We start from the raw sequence: 19581 nt of genomic DNA, 5'->3' as shown, positions 1-19581 counted from the left end.
TTCAAAATTGACCTTTAGAAAAATATATTTACAAAGATTTGGAGTCCATCTCACAAATGAATACCCATGAAATCAAAATATAATTAGTAAAGACGAAAGAAAGAATCTGAATTTTAATGCATTGTCCTAAGTTCATGTTGCTCAAAGCCTTTCTGATGTAGTGTGCCATTAAGCAAACTGAGATGCCTTAGATTACACTGTGCCTGTCCTACAGGCTAACTCTACCTCTCAAATACTGACACATTTTCAACGAGCTACTCTGACTGAGATATCTGGAGTAAAAGGACAATGAGAAAGAATAGAAATCTAGAGATTGCCGTGGGGACGGTAATCCACTTTCTTGTGATCATGAGTCCACATTCCAAATGAATCTGCCACAACATTTACTGTACATCAACGTCATCCCATCTATCCAGGAAATGTAATATCTACTTGCAAAATATCCCTCATTATTGTACAGACTAAAATCCGATCACTAAAATTCTATGTAATTTACATAGTAAAACTGGTTTTAAAGGCAACAACTGAAATACCTGTGACCTTATTTGGCAATTCTGAAAGCATACAGTAGCTGCTCAGTACTGTGTGAAGAATGGATAGCGTAATAGTGTAGAGAGCTTTGCCTCCTTCAGTAGGTTGGAATAATAGAGTTTAATAGAAATGCAAAATTCATTATGAAGTCACAGAGGTTTCTGCTTGGAGCTATTTACCTTAAGGCATCTCACGTTGTGAGGAAGGCATTCTTCAAAAGACTAATGAAGTGCCCAGGGCAGCATTACAATATCCTATTACAAGTGATTCTTCCCGCTCTTTCAATGACCATTAAGGATGACTCATTGTACTTGAAACTCTAGGAATTAATCAAGAGGCGCAGGCTAGGATTAAAGATCCCATCATCTGTGAAATAGCCTAAACAGATGCCCATCTATGATGGCCCTGGGTTCCTGAGATTCTTGTCTGTTGGCGTTAGTTTAACAAAGTGGGCAGAGGCGAAGAGCTATTATTGTGCTCAATCTCTGCCACTTCATGAGATGAGCTTTCAACCAGGGAGATGAAACAAACAAAAGAACACTAAGCCAATACTGGAAGCAGAGAAATGACTTACCTGCAGCTCTCTTTTTATTTCGTTCTGTGTTCTCTAAAGGAAAATAAAGAGCGACATCAATTCACATTTAAAATGTTCAGATTGCACTTGCTTGGAGTTGTACCAGACTGTGTGCATATGTTTCTGCTTGTTCCCAATATGACAAGTTTCAAAGTGAGATAAGCCAAACAAGGCAAGTTTTAAGGTTTTCCTAACTATTCTGCTACCTTCAGAAGATTAATTAATCGCAGCAGTGGCCTTCTGTAGAGTCAGACAAAATTTTAATTACAAAGAACCCAGGACATTCCTGCATGTATAGCCGGGAAACCCTTCATCATGACATTCATTGGAGCAGAAGTGCAGGTGACATTTGTGACTAATTCCTGACAATTTAAGCCTGCACTGCTGGTTAAACTTTGGGCAATTATATTTTCTTAATTATCAATACAAAAAAGGAATTGAAAATAAAGAAGCTCATTGTTATTTTTAACAAAGAGTGCCACACTACTGATGTATTCATACAGAAATTGTATTACAAAGATATCAGTTTGCTTGCTACTTTTTTATGCATTTTTTCCTCCATGTTTCACATTGTTCCTAACCTTCTGAGTACATCTTATCAAATGGATTAATGCATTTTTACAGAACCACCAACCAAGTCCATATTGTGTGACTTTTGTGAAATAAGGAGTACTTCAAGTAGAAATTAGAGTTCAAAATAACTCTAAAGATAACGCTGTGCAGTTTAATAATACGAACATCAAAAATGAAAACTGTAGCTTAAAGGCCAATGTGTACTGTAGGTACAGTAGATAGGGTCATTTAAACAGAGACAAGAGAATACTATATTTTTTGTTTTAATTTTGACTGAATTGTTGTTCGGAGAAACCTAAAACTCAGCAAAACGTTTGAGTAATCAGTTTTGGGGTCAGGCTTATTTATCTAGGGCAGGAATGTTTTTGACATTACTTTTTTATTGCTTTTCAAATGGAACTGCACTGTCACACACTTTTCTTCTCTTCTGAGCCATCACAAATGGAAGAGTCTGTGGTATAAGATACTGGAATTTGAGAAAACTTTGCTCAAGTCCTTTGTTATTCTCTTACATCAAAATATGACATTTTTAGAGATGCAGAGGAAGAAATGCATGGCTCCAGTGGTTGGCCTCCCAGTTTCTGCTATAAAAGAAAGGATTCAATTTTTGTTTCTTAAAATTAGTGTAAAATAGAAAAGGGTTCACTTTTAAATTCACTTTTAAAAACAAAATAATTTCTATAATTTACTGATTACCAAAGGGCCGATTTCATAATGCCAGCAAAAACCTGAAGTGATGGTCTTTGTATATATTTCATATACATATTAGCAATTATTGTATCCAGAATGTTATATTTTCAACAAATCCATAGCTTTTCACTAGTGCTTGCCATTTGAAGGAGAAAATACTAAAATGTTAAAGAAGTGAGGCATAGCTGATTGGGAGACATATGGACTAATCAAAAGGGGAAAAGGTAAGAAAATCTTAAATCTTAAATTATTATGCTTTGCGTTCTCTAAAGCATTACATTCAGTATTAAAAGTGGTACTCTTTCATTCTGCTACAGGGTCTTGTTCATTTATTTAATATTTGCATTATCGTTTGGGGGGAACTGATAAGCCTAAACAGTTACTTTCTTTTTTCCTTCTGGGGGAAAATGTTTAATTTAATTTTATTATTTTTATGTTGACTAAATATCGTCAGCCAGTTTCTATTCTCTGATGTTTTGTGCTCTGTTTGTCTTTAGCTCTCATTTCATAACCTTTCAACTGTCTACCGACAAGACTCAATGCTAAAAACAAACTGTGCCTTTTTATGGAAAAATCTGTAATGTTGGTTGTTGCTAGAGAGATTGATAGCAAGTGTTGTCCGGTCTACTATTCTATTATCAAGTATCCTGTAAACAAAATTGGTGATAGACTTGGGTGTTATGAAAAATACTTACAGGATTCGTAGAAAAAAAGAATACTTTTTTTCTAATTGCCGAAAAGGCAAGTGGGATACCATTAATGTCATTTTCTGATAAGGAAAACAACCTCTTTGAAGTGCTTTTCACAATCATGGATAATAAGGTAATCCCACTCTCACAATCAGGGAATTACACCATGAAAAGCAGAATAGTCTATTAAATAGGTATTATGGGGAATATTTTAAGCACATAAGCACGACTTCACAGGCTTAAGAGAAAGTTACAGCATACAAAAAGCACAAAATAAAAGAGATGGAGAAACAAAAAAGAGTCAAGGAAGGTTCTGCCCCTGAATTTAACTCTAACAAATTCCCACATCATTGCAATTGCAAACAGGCAGGAGAATTTTACTTTTAAAAATGACTTGTCTTTAGCTGTGAATCCAAAGTTTTAGTTCTCCCCAGATAATTAGAGATATCTAAAATGTGCCTTGAATGCATCTGTATAAAATCTGTCACAAAGATTTGTGCATTTTGTTTTGTTTTTCTTCTCTCCATGCTACTCCACAACATTTTAGAAGCCTCTACCAGCTCCTTACAAATATGGACAGTTGAAAGTGAGCTGTGAACTACTGGTACAATAAATTGTTACAGCTCATACTTCCCCTAGGTACCTCATTAAACTCTGCATCAGGTTGAATGATTTTATGCACAATTACACATGGCACTTCTCGTTTGCTAAAAGGGGCATCTTACCAACAACAACAACCAGATTTAACCCCGATACTGCTTAACCCTTTTCATACAGGTGGCACAACAGTAGTCTGGGAAGGGAATTGGATGGCTCCTCTCGAAGCAGAATCCTGGACGTTTCCGAACCATATTCACAAAACAAGACCATCATACTCCAACACCACTACATACACGACAACTGAATGTAAGCCAAAATTGTACTTAACACTGTACTAGTTGTACTATTTATTCATCACTGTATTTTTTTGACAATTTTGCACTGGCACCATACTGTTGTTTACACTGTTAATGTTATTGTATTACTGTCTATTTTCTTGTCTTCTGTTCTATTTATATACTGATATATACCTGAGAGACTAATGAGAAACACTTTTCACTATACCATGCACTCGTGTAAGTACAGTATAATGACAAATAAAGTTGAATTATGAATTATACTTACTTTGGCTTCTAATAAGAAAGCAATCCAGTGACCACACTGCTGGTCATGGAGAGCCATAGGTTCTACTGCTTTTGTCTCCAACTCCAACCACCTACAAATGACTTTGATAATTGACTCAAATGGCCTTGATTTACTGTACCAACAGTCAGTGAGGGGTTTGAGTTCCATATAAAACCTGCAGGGCTGCAGCTCTCCAGGACCAGCAGTCAGGATCACTTTTTTTCTACTGGGGCCATACAGAATTCATTTTCAATTTGTAGGATTGAGTTTGTTTTTTTCCTTCAAGAAGAAACATTGAATACAGTCCAAATGGATCTGCTTTAAGGTAGAGCGCTCTTCTGAATAAAAAAAACTAAAGCCACATCTAAGCAATTATCTTTAGGGGAAAAGAAAAAAAGCTGGTTTTCAGAAAGATTTGGAATTAATTAACTGGACACTTTGCTGATTCGCATACAAACAAGGAATGCTGACATAATATTTTAGACCTCTTCCTGCTGCCTACAAAATATAAACAACAACCTTTGGCAGGACCATATAATGGAACACACCAGGATAATATTAATCAGTGTTTTCTATTACAGTGATTTTGTAATGAATTTTTATTTTTTTGTTAATATGGAGAAGTTCACATGGAGAATATGTTTTTTTACAATACATGTACACAACCTCAATAGCTCCTGCTACAGTATACTGTATCAGTGACATTAATTGGTTGTGGTTGACATTGTTTTCCATCAGGCATTTGTTGGGTTTAGACATTGAACCTGGGCTAAATCAAAAAGTCATGATTGATCTTTACCAAGTGGGAACAAGCAGAATTATGCTGAAATATTACCTTGACATTAATGATTGTCACTGTAGTGCAGTACTGCGAGATTATCATGAATAACAAACTTGACTTCTGTAAATGACTATAAGAGACACTCGAAGCATTATGCGAACACCACCAATATAAGGAAGCAGGCCTTTAAGATATACAGTATGAGTCTTCCATGACGCTCAAAAATAGATGAATGAAACCATTAGAGGATGAATCAGTTACTAATCAATTGGATAGATGAGGGAAAGGGCCACCTCTTATTGGAAAAAGTTTGTATGTTCTTCTACAGTATGTTCACCTGTATTGGTAACTGAAGTTTTGCTGTGCAGAAGAAAGCCCTCACATGGCACGTCTGGGGTAGTTCCATGTGATTCACAGGGTCTGGCTTGATAATACCCAGCTGGTGTCACTTCTGTAATCATATACCATGAGTATCCTTTAAATTGTGATGTTTCCCTGAGCAACATATTCATCATTCTTTCATTCCCTGCAATGTGATTTAAAACCCATGAAATTGTGCTGAATCGTATGCACTCTGGCATAACTTTTGTGATTCTCCATATAAACGTACTGTATAAGCATACATTTATTGCCATAAACATGTTGTCATTATGTAAACTTTATTTTTGCCACTTCATAATTACTGATTACCTCATAACTGAGGTAAGCAAGCAATGCAAATTGAGATCTCTGACATACAGTATTCTACATCACAACCACTCCCAATACCACACAACTGTAGGATATTTGGTTAACACTGCTTTATTAAGTAGTAGGATACATGTTTCTATCTGTTTACTAACCACTTTATCCAATACAGGTTCAGGGGAAGCCTAAATCTATCTTGGCAAGCAATGGGAGCATGGTGGGATACACCCTGGATGGAATGCCAATCCCTCACAGAGCACTCATAGACACAAACGGGAACACACACACATACGGTACTTCACAGACTGTCGGAGGAATCCCATGGAAATACAGGAAGAACATACAAACTCCACACAGATAACATCTCAGGATTTTAACTTACTGTAGGACACCAAAAATGCACCTCATGTTTTAAAAAAATGTTTCAATATATTTGTAAATAAATGTTATACTACCCTGTATCTAATACAAAGTCATTAGCTAAAAGTGATAAATATTATTTCAAGTTTTATATTTGTTTACCTTGTAAGGTATCTGAGTCTCTTGTAAAGTACAGAACTCTTCAACAAATGCAGTGACTTAGGTACACTGTGGCAGTGCCAGAAGTGATATGATGTTCTCTGTATGGCCAATAGTTTTAAAAATACATTTTTATCACCATTAGTATTAAAGCATTTTCTAACTGCTAAAGGTATTGGTCTCACATTTACAGATGCAAAATAAATTGCTGCCAGATTTTGAGATGATTTGTTACTTCTGTTGTAAAGCAGAATGATAGTGCCATTTTACATAATGGTGCTAACCAATAGAAAGCATTTATATGAATGCTATTTTTGAAGCATTGTGGCCACTTCAATTGTGAATGAGAGAAAATAGTACAGTAATGAACCTTAGTACTGCATGTACTGCATGTTAAAAGAACAAAAATAATGTTATATAACATCATAATATTCAAGCAGATGCCATTTGCACTAGTCTGGTTCATAATAACTATTTATCCATTATAAGTAAGCAGTTTATCCTAGTGAGGATTGTGACAAGTCAGATCCTAGTGCATAGAGCCTAAGATGAGATTGAGAGCACATGACTGGGATACCAGTCAATTGCAGGACCATGGAGAAAAGAATAGTTTAGTGCCAATCAAACCTAACCAGCTTGTCTATAGGAGGTGGGCACCAACTGGAGCACAAACTAATTTGACTGAAACTATGTTAAGAATTAAACATGTAACAGATGAAATCAGGAAAGAGGGATTCCTGGAAATGCAGTGCAAATATCAAAATACTTAGTATATAAGCATAAGCAGTACATTATTTGCAGTACAGGATGACATCAAGCTGCAGATAAATGTCAAGGGTTTTCAATGCAATAAAAAAGAAGCACATTGATCTTAAAAATAGTCCTTGTATAAAGTAAATGTTATGTGACCACGTTTGAAACAGTCACTTTCTTTCTATTCCATTTTTTATATGTGGAGAATCATGCCCATAATCCCCAGCGTGCTGTCAGAAGAACTCAGCTTGTTCTAACTCCACAGTTAGCAGGTTGGCTAACAAAAGGGCACCAGCTCTCCTGGGGAAATCATATATAATTCACCTAAATCATGGAAGAAAATTGCTGCAAGGCAACATGAGCAGTCATATCACAAAGAGCTACAGTACCTTCTTTTGAATCTCAAACCTCTCTTTGAGCAGTCCCAGTGCTTTAGCTGCCCCACAATTCAAACATCATACTGTATTTCAAGTAATACTACATTACCACAGGCACCTCACACCATGAATGAAAACGTGAAAGGATCAAGTTATGTACAGCGTAAAATAATTATGCACAGATTTTGTTTGCTGGACATATATACATAATGCCACATTACATTTTACACAAGGTGTCCAGTCAAGCCCCATTCCAGAGCTGGAAATCAATACTAATTTACACCACAACATGTATTAATAAAATTGTTTAAGTATTGCATCATATTGCATATTTGCACCTACTCTATTGTACAAGAAGGCATGTCTATACAGTAGAGACAGTGTTCTTAATTTGCTTCTTGTGTGGACAGTAATGCTCCCTGCCAGGCTAAGATAAACACCCCATGACTGTACAAGCCCCTCTCGCCAAGAAATTCTGCACCTTTTTGTACAGTATATGAAAGCAAATTGCGTTACGATCATAAGGACCTCAGTGGTACTCAAGGCCAGGCTAACAGATATACAAATTTGGGTCTACTTTCTTTTGTTGCATTAGAAGTATCTCATATTATTTCACTTTTGATGTGACAAGGCCCTGAATTTGTAAGCAGTTAAAAGACGGTATTATCTAAAAGAGCTCTCATCATATGTACACTTACAGTACATGCACTTGTAATTATTTGTTTTTGCTTTCTAAAAGCAGTACTGCTTTGTTGAAAGATTCTTGTACAGCCGAAACTCCTCACCATCTCGCAGAAACACCTGGGAAGTTTGGTCATGAACAATACTGAAACCCAAACAGGCTTAATGCAAGGAGCTTTTTTAATGTATTAAACATCACGTCTACATTAAAGCAAATAGATTTGAGAAGCACACTGCAGAAAGATTAAAAAAATATATGTAATGAAGGTGAAACAAAACTGAATCAATCATGACTTTAAGTAAAAAATGCAGACTGAAGGTGAAAAATATTCTGACATACAGTAACTCAGTCATATACTATATAGTATGAGCTAGTAAATGGTGTTTAGAAATTATATTTCAGGAAAGAAGACAGACCCAACACAACTTTACCCATACCATCCTGCACCTTTACAAATTCAAGATATTAATACTTCCTTCCCAGCCTTCCATATTCTGTATAAGTCCCCCTGGGATTGCTCCTCATGGAAGGTTCAGAACATTTCTTAGCCAAGTTGTCACCCATCAATCTAAAAGGTTCATGCTAAAGAATGCTAATATGAAGTCTGAACTCCTGAACTCAATTAAGAGACTTTAGTCAAAATCTCATCAGTTGGTAAATCAAGATACAACATGGAGAAAGCTGTCAGAAAATGAAATGTGCTCTTGTGATAATTTGTTTACTTAGGTATGCTTATGGATTAACATTTAAGCCACCCAAAACAAATCTATGAAATATTCTGCTTTTTACTCTATCAATAATGATTCCACAAACATACCTAAAGTCTGAGATTTAAGTATAAATTTGAGACAAAACAAATAAAAGAAACAATATATCCTTTCGTTGCACTTTGTGAGCTGTACTCCCACCACTGTCTAAAGCAGAGATTAGATTGCAGCTAGATGTTTTGTCAGGCTTTTAAAATTACCTTTAAATGTAGGAGCAGTCAGCCACTGTGAGGTAGGTGCTGTTAATTAATGTGTCTTTTCTGAGCTATCTTTTGTAGCTTATTGTGTTTGTTCTTTCAGAATTTTTACATCTACAATGTAAAAACAGCATCTTTTTTTTCCTGTTTCTGAGCATGGTACTTTAAACCAAGGAAAAATATGAAAGAGGGTACAGTACAAGCAAACTAATGAAAGAAAATCTCCTTAAAAGATCAAGTTATTTTAAAGAAATGAGGGGAGGAAGGACTTATTATAAACAATCTTCATGTCACTATTACTCAAATCATAAAGGCTTTAAAACTACAGTATCTTCATCTGTTATCTGAAATCTCATTGGATCCCCTTTGTCTCATGCACTATTTATAATCCCAGTGATAACATTGATTCAATTTAAACAATGAAGTCTCGTTAACTAAATATCTGTGTTTAAACTTTAAAAGGAATGCAGTTTCTTTTAGTCCCAAGAAGAATGCTTTTGTTATCCTGAACGTAGACAAATGCTAACCAATACTTTCCTCCTTCCTTTGCTGATTTCACAATGAATCAGTCGCAGAAATCAAAGGATGTCGGGATGTGTACAATGCAGCTACCAACAACAATTGCAACATTATACTTGAATTCATGTCTCAAAATATGTTTTTTTTTCAATTACATTTTTAGCCGTATGAATTCTGCAAGTTTGGGCTTAAGCCTAACTGTTCCATTGCTGTGCATCAAAGCTACAGAAATTTCAATAACTCTAGGCACGTGCAGAATGAGTGGAAATGCTGCCAAGGAGGATGTGACAAAAGCACCAGAATTAATGAGGAGTACCTACACTGTTTATTCCCTTCAGTATATCAGATTTGCCCAAGAGCACCAATTTAAACTTCATTCTTTTGCTCCTCGTTTGAATTCTATCACATCATGTTAAGTAGGCCTTAGTTTTAATTAATTCTCCTTAATAAATTATCATCACATACAATTAGAAAAACAACAGCGCCAATACAAGGCTTGCGTCAACCACTAAGAAAAAGATTTAGAAATACCCCTAACCTACACTCATGTCTAATTAATTAAAAGCCCTAGTCCGATCAAAAAAGCACTGAAGTGAATCTGTACACGCAACCTAGGAACCTGCAATATGAAGAATAGACTATCACTGCCACCTACAGAACAAAATATGCAAATACATTTCCAGAATTTATGAGTTTGAATTTTTCTTTGTCAGTACAAGGACTGAATGCCAATAATCCTCTGTTTTTACAAAGGCACTGTATAAACTATAAAGTTTAAACTTGGAAAGGTTTGTTGGTGAACCACCATGACATCAGTACACTTGACCTAAACCACTGTTTGGTGTGAACTTTTCAGGCCAATCAAACATCATGGGAATAAAACTTAAAAACTGTTGAGGCGTTAAGAGTAAAAACAAGAAAGCTCTACAAAGGTCAACTAAGGTCAACAGGTAACCCAATATAATATCTACAACGATCTTCCATCAGAATGTCCATTCGCTGATTTCACTAGATATGAACAAAAAAAAACACTTTTCAGGCCGAGGAGTCATTTCACTTTTACAGGAAAAGTGTCCAACACAAAAGACTCCTCCCAATTAAATTTCAATAGCATACTGTACCTCAGAATTTAGAATGAATTCAACTTCAGCTCTCTAAGGCTTCATTTCGCTTAAAAGATGTAGATTCGCAATATTTGCATAATTGAATTACATTTAAAGCATCACTGAATCCATTTAACAATGCAAAATATTGTATCTTATGGAGACACAAGTAAAAGTTAATTCCATGTGGAATTTACACATTAACTTGCGATGCTAATGCTGCTCCCCACTTACATTGCTCTTTTCCACCGAAGCTGACTGTTCATAATTAAAGGCTGGCGTCAGGTTTTATTCAATAACTCTTTATTAAAAAAAAAATACTTTTACCTTCAGTTAGATAACACCCAAGCTAAAGGTAATAATGTAAAAATGCAAATAGACATGCAGACTTAAAACTGCAATATGCCATAGTGAAGTGTGAAATTGAAGCAATGAAGACTTTACATAGAACACATAATGTTGCTCTTGTATCTGCCAATTGTACATCAGCAGAGCATGAAATTAACCTTTGTGAAAATAAGTGTTACTGTCTGGGGATCGTGCGTCTGTATTTTGGAAATGTTTATGGTGTTCCCTGTAAGTGTTTTTCATTATGTAATTTTACAGTTATTACTAATGGCTAACGGAACAATTCAAAGATATCCTATTGATTTTGTACCTGTTCTTTCCAATATAATTACAGCTCTAGGTTTCCTAGCCTGCCGATTTTTAAGATTTATTTAGAACACATTTTCAAAGTAAGTTTTAACATTTTTTTGGTGTAACACCATCAGACTTTGCAATCGGTTTTGTGTAGTTCTCAAGGTCCCATCCTTAAAAAAACCAAGTACCATACTACATAAAAACTTTTACTTACCGTTCTGGGCATCATTAAAAACAAGACCTCAAGAAAACAAGAACTAATTTTTCTTAACAACAAAGTATTTAAAGATTTTCTCTTACCAGAAACTACTTCCTTCGTGTATCTTCAGAGGAAACTTTTTTTTTTTTTTTGCGGGTGCTTCCTCTGAGGCCAGTAGCCACAAATGTGATACTTGTTCCAGAAACTTATACTAAGAGTAGCCATGGTAACTAATACTGGAGTATCACAACTACAATGGTACAGTTGGTACGGTATATATAGCAAGTCATCATATTTCTTCACAATATTTATTCCTTTAATTGTACTTTGATAGATTCTATTGCAATTTAATGTTGAAGTCTTTAGCTTTAAAAAACACTAAGATTTAATTAACAGTGCACACCTGAACTGTATTGTGATCAAAGCCACTATTTGTTGACTTAAAGGGGAACTGCAACATTATTTTTATATTTCAGGTTAAGAAAGAATCAGAACTGATGAGTGCATTTCAAACCACAATAAAAGCTCAAATGTTCACCATAACTCATTTTTACATCACAAAACAGATGACATAACCAGAGAAGCACAGTGCCATCTTGTGTAATTGGGACTGCAGTTCCCCTGTAAATAATGTGAATGGCAGTCAGTGTCTCTGTATAAAGGTATAGCCAGAACCATTAAAACATTAAAGCCTAATCTAACTTTTTCAGATTTCCACACCAAACCTCACCACAACAATAACATGAACCATTTTTATTGTTAATCTATTATTTTATTTTAAAAAAACAACTGAATAACAACTGTGCTTTACATTAAAATTACTATGCAACAGGCAGAAAAATAAAACAAAGTATGTAAACAATGGCACAAATCACTACACTCTTAGACATGTTGTTAAAAACCATTAGATCAAAAAATAACATTAATATGCTATAGTTGTGTTAATCAAATATAATTCATTTTTGAAAAGGTTATGTTACATTGGTAATATTTGCAAGCATGCATTTTAACATTTTAAATACTGTTGGTGATGTAAAGGCATCCTGTTCAGAGGTTATAGAGGAGCTTTATTCTTTATAAGTGCTTTTATTGGTACTGTCCTGAAGTTCTTTAATTCATTTACTGCGACTGAGTTTCTATTCAGAACTAACCTAAGTAAACGAGACCACAGCACTGCTTTCAGCAGTCAGCAAACTTTCAAGGGAATGTACACCCCTCTCTTAATGAAGCGGTATCCATTCACAATGTTGCTGAGTTCTGGACAAGTTCATTTACAAATATCAAAAAGACTAATACAGTATATATAGCACAATTTCATATTTCAATTGATTTACCTTTTGGGAGAGACGGAAGAAGTGTTTTGCGCACTAAATGTTCACAGAAGGGCAGGCAGAGTTTATTGCTGTACAGTCTGGTTTCCCAGTGCAAAAAGCCAAATTGAGGAAGAGGCAATGCCAAATGCCATACCACTATTACTGAGTGTGCATTGGAAATAAGGTCCTTGTTAATATTTAATACAGATAATTTACAGTGGTGTTACATTCACCCGCATAAGCGATCAGTGGAAATGCCAGTATTTTGAAAATGGGACTTTGCTTATAGTGTTAACACAATATATAAAAAAAAGATTTCATATTGTGTTAAACAATGTAACCCCCAGCACAATCAAAGTTAGCAAGCTGACAGATTCATTAGGCCTTTATTTGCATGAGACTCAGCCAGCCAGTATACCAAGTCAAAACCAATATTGTCTCATGGACTTCCTTACTAAGTTTCAACCTGCACAATACATTTAAGCAGGCTTTCATGTCGATCAACACATAGCGCTACATCAGAAAAACCAGCATATGTACACTCAAGACCTCCAGGACCAGGACTGGGCAGAGTGATTGCTCTTGGCTTGCAGTGTAATAGTGACACCCTGGGCCACCTGTGAGGTTGCGATACAACAAGTGGGAGCTGCATTGCTCAATCAAATAAATGCTAAGTTTCCTGCAGGCACTGTGGGACTTGCAGTGTGAAAAATGCTGGATGATCTGACACTGCATTTCAGAGGAAAGCATACATACTGTAGTCCTACTCTATCCAGTTTGGCACCGCAGGCTTAGCACGGAGTCAAGCTGAGTGACAGCTGTTACTACTAAACTGCTAGGATAAAAAAGTGGTTTGAAGACATTCCAAAGTTTCAGTGCAAACAAAAGTGGTTGTAAAAAAAAATGCTGATAACACTAAAAGTCCAACAAAGATACTCACAATTTTATTAAAATTAATACCATTTACAAATTAACAAAACTTATGGAACTAGCAACTGTTACGATTTTCAGCAGTCTAATGAATTTAATATGTGTTAATATTTTCTACAGCTTTAAAAAGCCTAATATTTATGTCTACAGCTTTAAACAGTTTTTAATATTTTTTTCTTGACTCTGGGTGAAAGATCTAGATTTTGCTGCACTGCAAAGCAATTGATCTTCCATCTGAATTCAGATTTGGTACATTTCCAGGTTTTTAAGTTCAGGAGAGGCAAGCATCAATTCATGCCACCGATCCAACATTTCTCCAATGAAATGCAGGTCTTTATCATTCTTTCTTCTGTTTGCTTTCCCCTTGGCTCTCCCCAGACAGGGGATCTGGCTATGTCATCATTAATACCAGGCTATCATTCCCCAGTGAGAACCATTTAAAACAAAGAACTACTGTAGCAGTGTACCTACCATCCTTGCACTTTAAGCTTTGAAACACATTTAACTTGTGAGCTGTCTGCAGTATTAATTTAATTTCAATTACAGTCATTTCTGAAAGCATATTAAAAAACTCATTTCAGTCTTCCAGGCTTTGCCAGTCACTTTGTTGTACAACATCTTAGGTAACTTACAGTACTCAATAATGTATTTTCAAAGTTGGTCAATTTGAGCAAAATGACTGAGCATTGGTGGTCAAGTGTACAGGAAGGATTATTTATAACATGCAAACTTTATATATATAGAATATTGGAAAAAGAGGCCACATTCAACCTGCCATGTTAAAATGAATGATATGAGCAGTCTTATCATAGAGATATTAAATATTGTACCATATTGTGACACAAGGGCAACAAAATGCAGCAGTCTCTGAGAGCATGGACCCTGAGTGCCATGAAGAACAAGAAACAGGATGTTCATGCAGCAGGTGAAAATGTTATATCACAGAAAATGAAAGAATCCCACCACATCTGGGGGGAGTTCATTTTAAGCTGGCAGGGATTTGTATACAGTATGTTCTGTGAGCACAGTAATTGAATTTGTACTCAACTGGTAACCACATAATTCATTTCTGGACATTCAAATTGAAAAAATGCTGTTTCTCAGTAACTTTCAAGTATCTTTTAATCACACACCTAAGGTGAATTAAAACTACAGTGGTGTCCAAACCTATACCCTTCAGACAAAACATTCAACAGCAGTAGATGCATGCATATTACAAATAAAATTGTTGCCTGCGATGTTATATAATTCACAAGCCACACATCCTCAGGTTCTCACAGTTATTTGTTATATGGCTTTAGTTCAAAATGGCTCAATAATGCATGTTCTAATTAAAAAGCATCTATTTCCACTGCAGACCAATAAGGTTAGAGCACAGTGGCTTAGGTAGCTGCTCAAAGGTGGGAGAATTTCAGCTTTGCTGGCCTAGTTAGGTTATTCCTGCTGTATATCACTTCATTAGTGTGTGCAGCATGCTCGAAAGCTGGTATAAGGTACACGACAACCAAAATACAGCAGAAAATTATTAACGCAAACACTTAAAGGACTAGAGTATCAATACACTAAGGAAGATGGAAATGTTCCTCAGAACTAAACAATGCCCTCCTTGCTTTCACAGTTTGCTGTAACTTCTCTCCAGTTACTTGTGTTTACTCGTTAAGGACTGCAACTTAAACTGTTAAAAGGAAATGTCCTGATTTCCCCCTTACACATCCAGATCGTATTTGAAACTACAGATTGAAAACAGGAAAAGCAGAGCTCTGTGGAAATGGAGTAAAGACTTGTACTGTATATGGACAGCTCCCAAAACAGTTTGAATAGAAAATGCAATTTGGAGATCTTTCATAATCTTTTAAAACACTCCCCTTTCTTATTATTCCTTCTTTTACATTCCTCTTAATCAAAACAGCGCAACCCGTATCAGAGAATATATACAGTTATATTAATTAGATATTAATATCATACAATTATATGATTACATTAGGGGGCAGCAAGGTGGTGCAGTAGTTAGCATTGCTGCCTCGCACTGCTGGGGCCCTGGGTTCAATTCTTGGGGTGCTGTCTGCATGGAGTTTGCCAGCTCTCCCCATTTTCCTAATGGTTTCCTCCCACAGTCTCAACACAAATGGAAGTTTATTGTGAAATTATTTCTCAACCGCAAATTAAATTTAATTTTGTAAAGGGAAGAAATTACCGTACAAAGGATATCAGGTTGTTTTGCAAAACCAAGAACCCACCTTGGTCTGCTTTAGTCAGAAAGAAGAAGTACTCCTTAATAAACATTCTGATAACCACATAACATAGCTTTCTACAGTATGTCTGCATTTGCTTTAAGCCACACTGCAGAATTTATGGGGTTGAATATGAAAATAAAAGAGAAAAATGAATTCAGATTCATCACAGCAATTTGGTTCACTTTAAAGCTCATTCCGCCACTACTTTACACTAAAACAACTCTACTTAAATTCTTGGCTTTAGGGTATCTGCTGGCTAGACCTAAACTTCTTCACTCAAAGTATGGATCTCACTAAAATTAAGATGTTGTCCAGTGTTTGACAGTCTTCTATCTTCCTTGACAAAACAGCAGTGGTGCATATGGTAACAGACCCTCATAATTCTTGAAATGATTAAAACAAAATGATCACCTATGTTAAAGCATGACTTCAAGCCATTTCAAGATGACCTGAGGTCTGAATGTCCTGTTGATGGCCTGTGGAGCCACCAAAATAGATCCATTTTATTCACAGTTTAAAAGAAAGATGGGCCTACAAGAGTACATGCATGATATGCGTGGTCCTGACCAGGACATGATCCACTCTCTTGAGAAGCTTCATGTGCACAGCTTGCACCATCAGCATACAAGCCCTCAATCACAAAAGACCAGGCCCCTTGCAGTAGAGGGCTAGGAGTACTGGTGAGTGACATCATCACAATGGTCTCCAATAACACAGAGACACTAGCTCTCTAAACTCCCCCTACGAACTTCGACATAACCGCAATGTAGTTCAACAGTATCAGAGAACCCAACGAGTCAACAGTATCAGAGATTCCAGTGGGCCTTGGAATAAATGTGAAGTTTATTTCTGTGCCTCTGTGCACTAGCTTCCCAAGTCACACAAGCATCGGATGAAAAACTGCCATGCCAAAAAGCTGTCCACTGAAAGACTGTAGGGAGGCCTGGAAAAGTGATGTCACAAGTTCAACTTGCACTATGATTTGTTGCACACTATCAGGATTGTACTGGCAAGAGGTACAGAGAAATCATGGCTAGAACCATTTTAAGTGCACTGTTCAACGAACTTACTGACCTGCTGTCAAATACTGTATGTGCCTTTAACAAACCTTCAAAAGCTACTATTAATGTTTTCATGGTAGTGGTGTTAACTAAAATGGCCCCTTTCAACACATGCCATTCTACAGCAAAAAAAACGGAATATATCACCTCCAAGAGAAAATGGACATCACCAAGAGAACGACTATTCATTCACTACAAATGCCCAGGATATCCACAGAAGGTGTAAAAATCAATATAGTCAGTGCCAGTCCTTTTAGTTAAAGAGTATTCAACCTCCAAAAAGCACATTTACAGTATGATGTCCATTAGAATACTGGTTTCAGCTAAACACCATGAAACCCAGAACCCACACCTTGGGAGAATGTTTGGCTTTCAGGGTATGCAAAGTATTAGAATCTATGGCCTAAAACTAAGATGCCACGACAGCTTCACCAGGGAGCTGAACAATATACAATCCCATTAACATTTTTTTACTTTGACCAAATATAGAATCCCAAGTGCATTCAGGAATAACACTAAATGAAGCACCTTTTTATTTCTTGCATTAATATTTTCACTGCTTTTTAAAATCCTTTAAATGCTTGTTTCCTATTACATGCAATGTAGGGTTCTTGAATAAATATCATTATTCACATTTTTTTTCCTTTTCTTTCTGTAGTGTCTATTCAACCTTTCACAATGAAGGCAACTTGTACAGTTTTTGTTCTGTCAATGACATTCATCTCCTAGCCAGAGATGAGTACTACGTCTGTATTTTGGAAGTGAAAGGAAACAAACTGAAAGCAGGGCTTTCACTGGCAAACACTCAAGAATACAAATCACAGGCTGTGCTGATGCATCAGTGCTAACGTGTTTAACAATTAGACTAGCTGCACATTAATATTTCAGCAATTCATTACAAAAGAAAGATGAGTCTCCTACTTGTTAGTACTTTATGAAGGCACTTCCAGGTAAAGCTATGCCATAAATTAGCACCTTTTTACTATCCAGTAAAAGCCCTTTTGCACACTGACTAACTGAGAATTTTCCCCAAGGTGAATATTTTAAAATGCAGGTTATATTAAGCTGAAAGAGAGGATGAACTGAAGCAGCTTGTTACGGTTAGCTTGAGGTAGAAAAGTACTGCTAAGTTCCAGGACTGTCACCCTGTTTTCACTTCTTTCTTTGAAGACCTGCAAACAGTGAAGAAAAAAATGTTTTCTACATTTCTTTTTCATTTCCAGCATTTTATAGTACAGTTAACCATGGCATAATCCACTATGGTGAGAACAATACCAGGGCAAGATATACAAAAATGTAGATAACAGAAGTACTGTATGCTTAAAATCCTCTTTAGAGAGATGCTTGGTTGAGAGTGGCCTATACTTTTAAAACATTATCAATACATTATTATACTACTGTACAAATGCACTGGAGCTGGGTCTTAACAGGAAAAAAAAAGCAAGTACTAATTTTAATTTGCTCAAGAATACAAAGATTCTTAAACCGTGGGTATACACAGGCCAACGGATATGCGGCAGTCGTATACAGAAACGGATTACAGTACTTTCAATTACTTTCACCTCACAAAAATTGTTCACATCCTGGCAGCAGCACAGAGTTGAGTAAAATTATAATTATAATTATAAAAATTATAATATATGTCAATATGTGCTCACAATGATTTAAGAATTCCAATATGCAGATGAAACAGGTAGAAGACATGTAATTGTAAGATTTCACTATAGATTGTGTATGAAACACAACAAGTGATACAGTATATACTGTACACTACCACACAAGAGGTAGTATTCCCTTTTCTTGAATCGCATACAGCAATTTGCATGAGTTTCTATATGATTCTATAGTTTTATGCACTAAAAGATTTAAGTTAAGATCCAAAACTATAACATTACAATGGTTTCAAAATGGCACTTTCACCAGTCAATAATCTAAAGCATGTATTCTTGATACTGAAAATCTGCTTTCAATTAATAATTTCTGCACATTGCAATAGAATAAGGTATTCAGAAGGATAACCATGAATATACAGTAGGTTATTTTCAATATACTACATCTTAGAACATGCACAATAAATTTAAGGTCTTGTTCAAAAGCAGCAAAAGTACACAAGTTCACAGACTAATGCTTTCTTACAAAACACCTACCCCCAGTTCTTTAAACGTTTTCACTGTATTCTTCACAAGGTAGTGTGTGGCACTTTCTCCTACAATAAATGGAAAAGTAATTGCAACAAAACATTTAAGAAGATTGCCGTCAGGTTAGTTAAACATAAGAGTCAAGGCTGTTCAAGATTCATGTACTCTCTGAGCCAGAGGTTCCCAGTCTTGGTCCAGGGGAATGATGTAAGTTTTGAGCACTCTATTAATTTAATGATCCAGTTTTAGACTTAATTACTCAATTAATTATTTAAATACTTCGAGAAATCCTCAGTTGTAGACTTAAGGGGCCTACAAATCTAGAAGACTTACATAATTACAAGAGCTTTAGTAACCTGGGTCTATCATTTTTTTAGTGAAACGGGAGATATCCACATTAATTTTCTTTCCCCATTTAAACACATTCATTCTGCGTCTTTGTACTGCCTCCAAATGCT

At 35.9% G+C, this 19581-nt stretch overlaps 1 protein-coding gene across 2 annotated transcripts in view; it reads right to left on the bottom strand.

Moving 5' to 3' along the window:
* Nucleotides 1–12197: 12197 nt before the first annotated feature.
* gpam (glycerol-3-phosphate acyltransferase, mitochondrial) overlaps nucleotides 12198–19581 on the bottom strand; it is a 31215-nt gene continuing 23831 nt past the window's right edge. For both annotated transcript variants that reach the window (XM_088635826.1, XM_088635825.1), the window contains 2 exons: nucleotides 19133–19191; nucleotides 12198–18157 (listed from right to left, as the gene is read on the bottom strand). In XM_088635826.1, the coding sequence (XP_088491952.1) occupies nucleotides 18041–18157; nucleotides 19133–19191 (176 nt within the window). In that variant the 3' untranslated portion in view covers nucleotides 12198–18040. The remainder of the gene's footprint in view (nucleotides 18158–19132; nucleotides 19192–19581) is intronic.

This window comes from Lepisosteus platostomus, chromosome 6 (assembly GCF_059453375.1).
Source record: "Lepisosteus platostomus isolate fLepPlt1 chromosome 6, fLepPlt1.hap1, whole genome shotgun sequence".
In the NCBI taxonomy this organism is placed as follows: domain Eukaryota; kingdom Metazoa; phylum Chordata; class Actinopteri; order Semionotiformes; family Lepisosteidae; genus Lepisosteus; species Lepisosteus platostomus.
The sequence above is the reverse complement of the archived record's forward strand: the minus strand, read 5'-3'. Positions and strand labels throughout refer to the sequence as shown.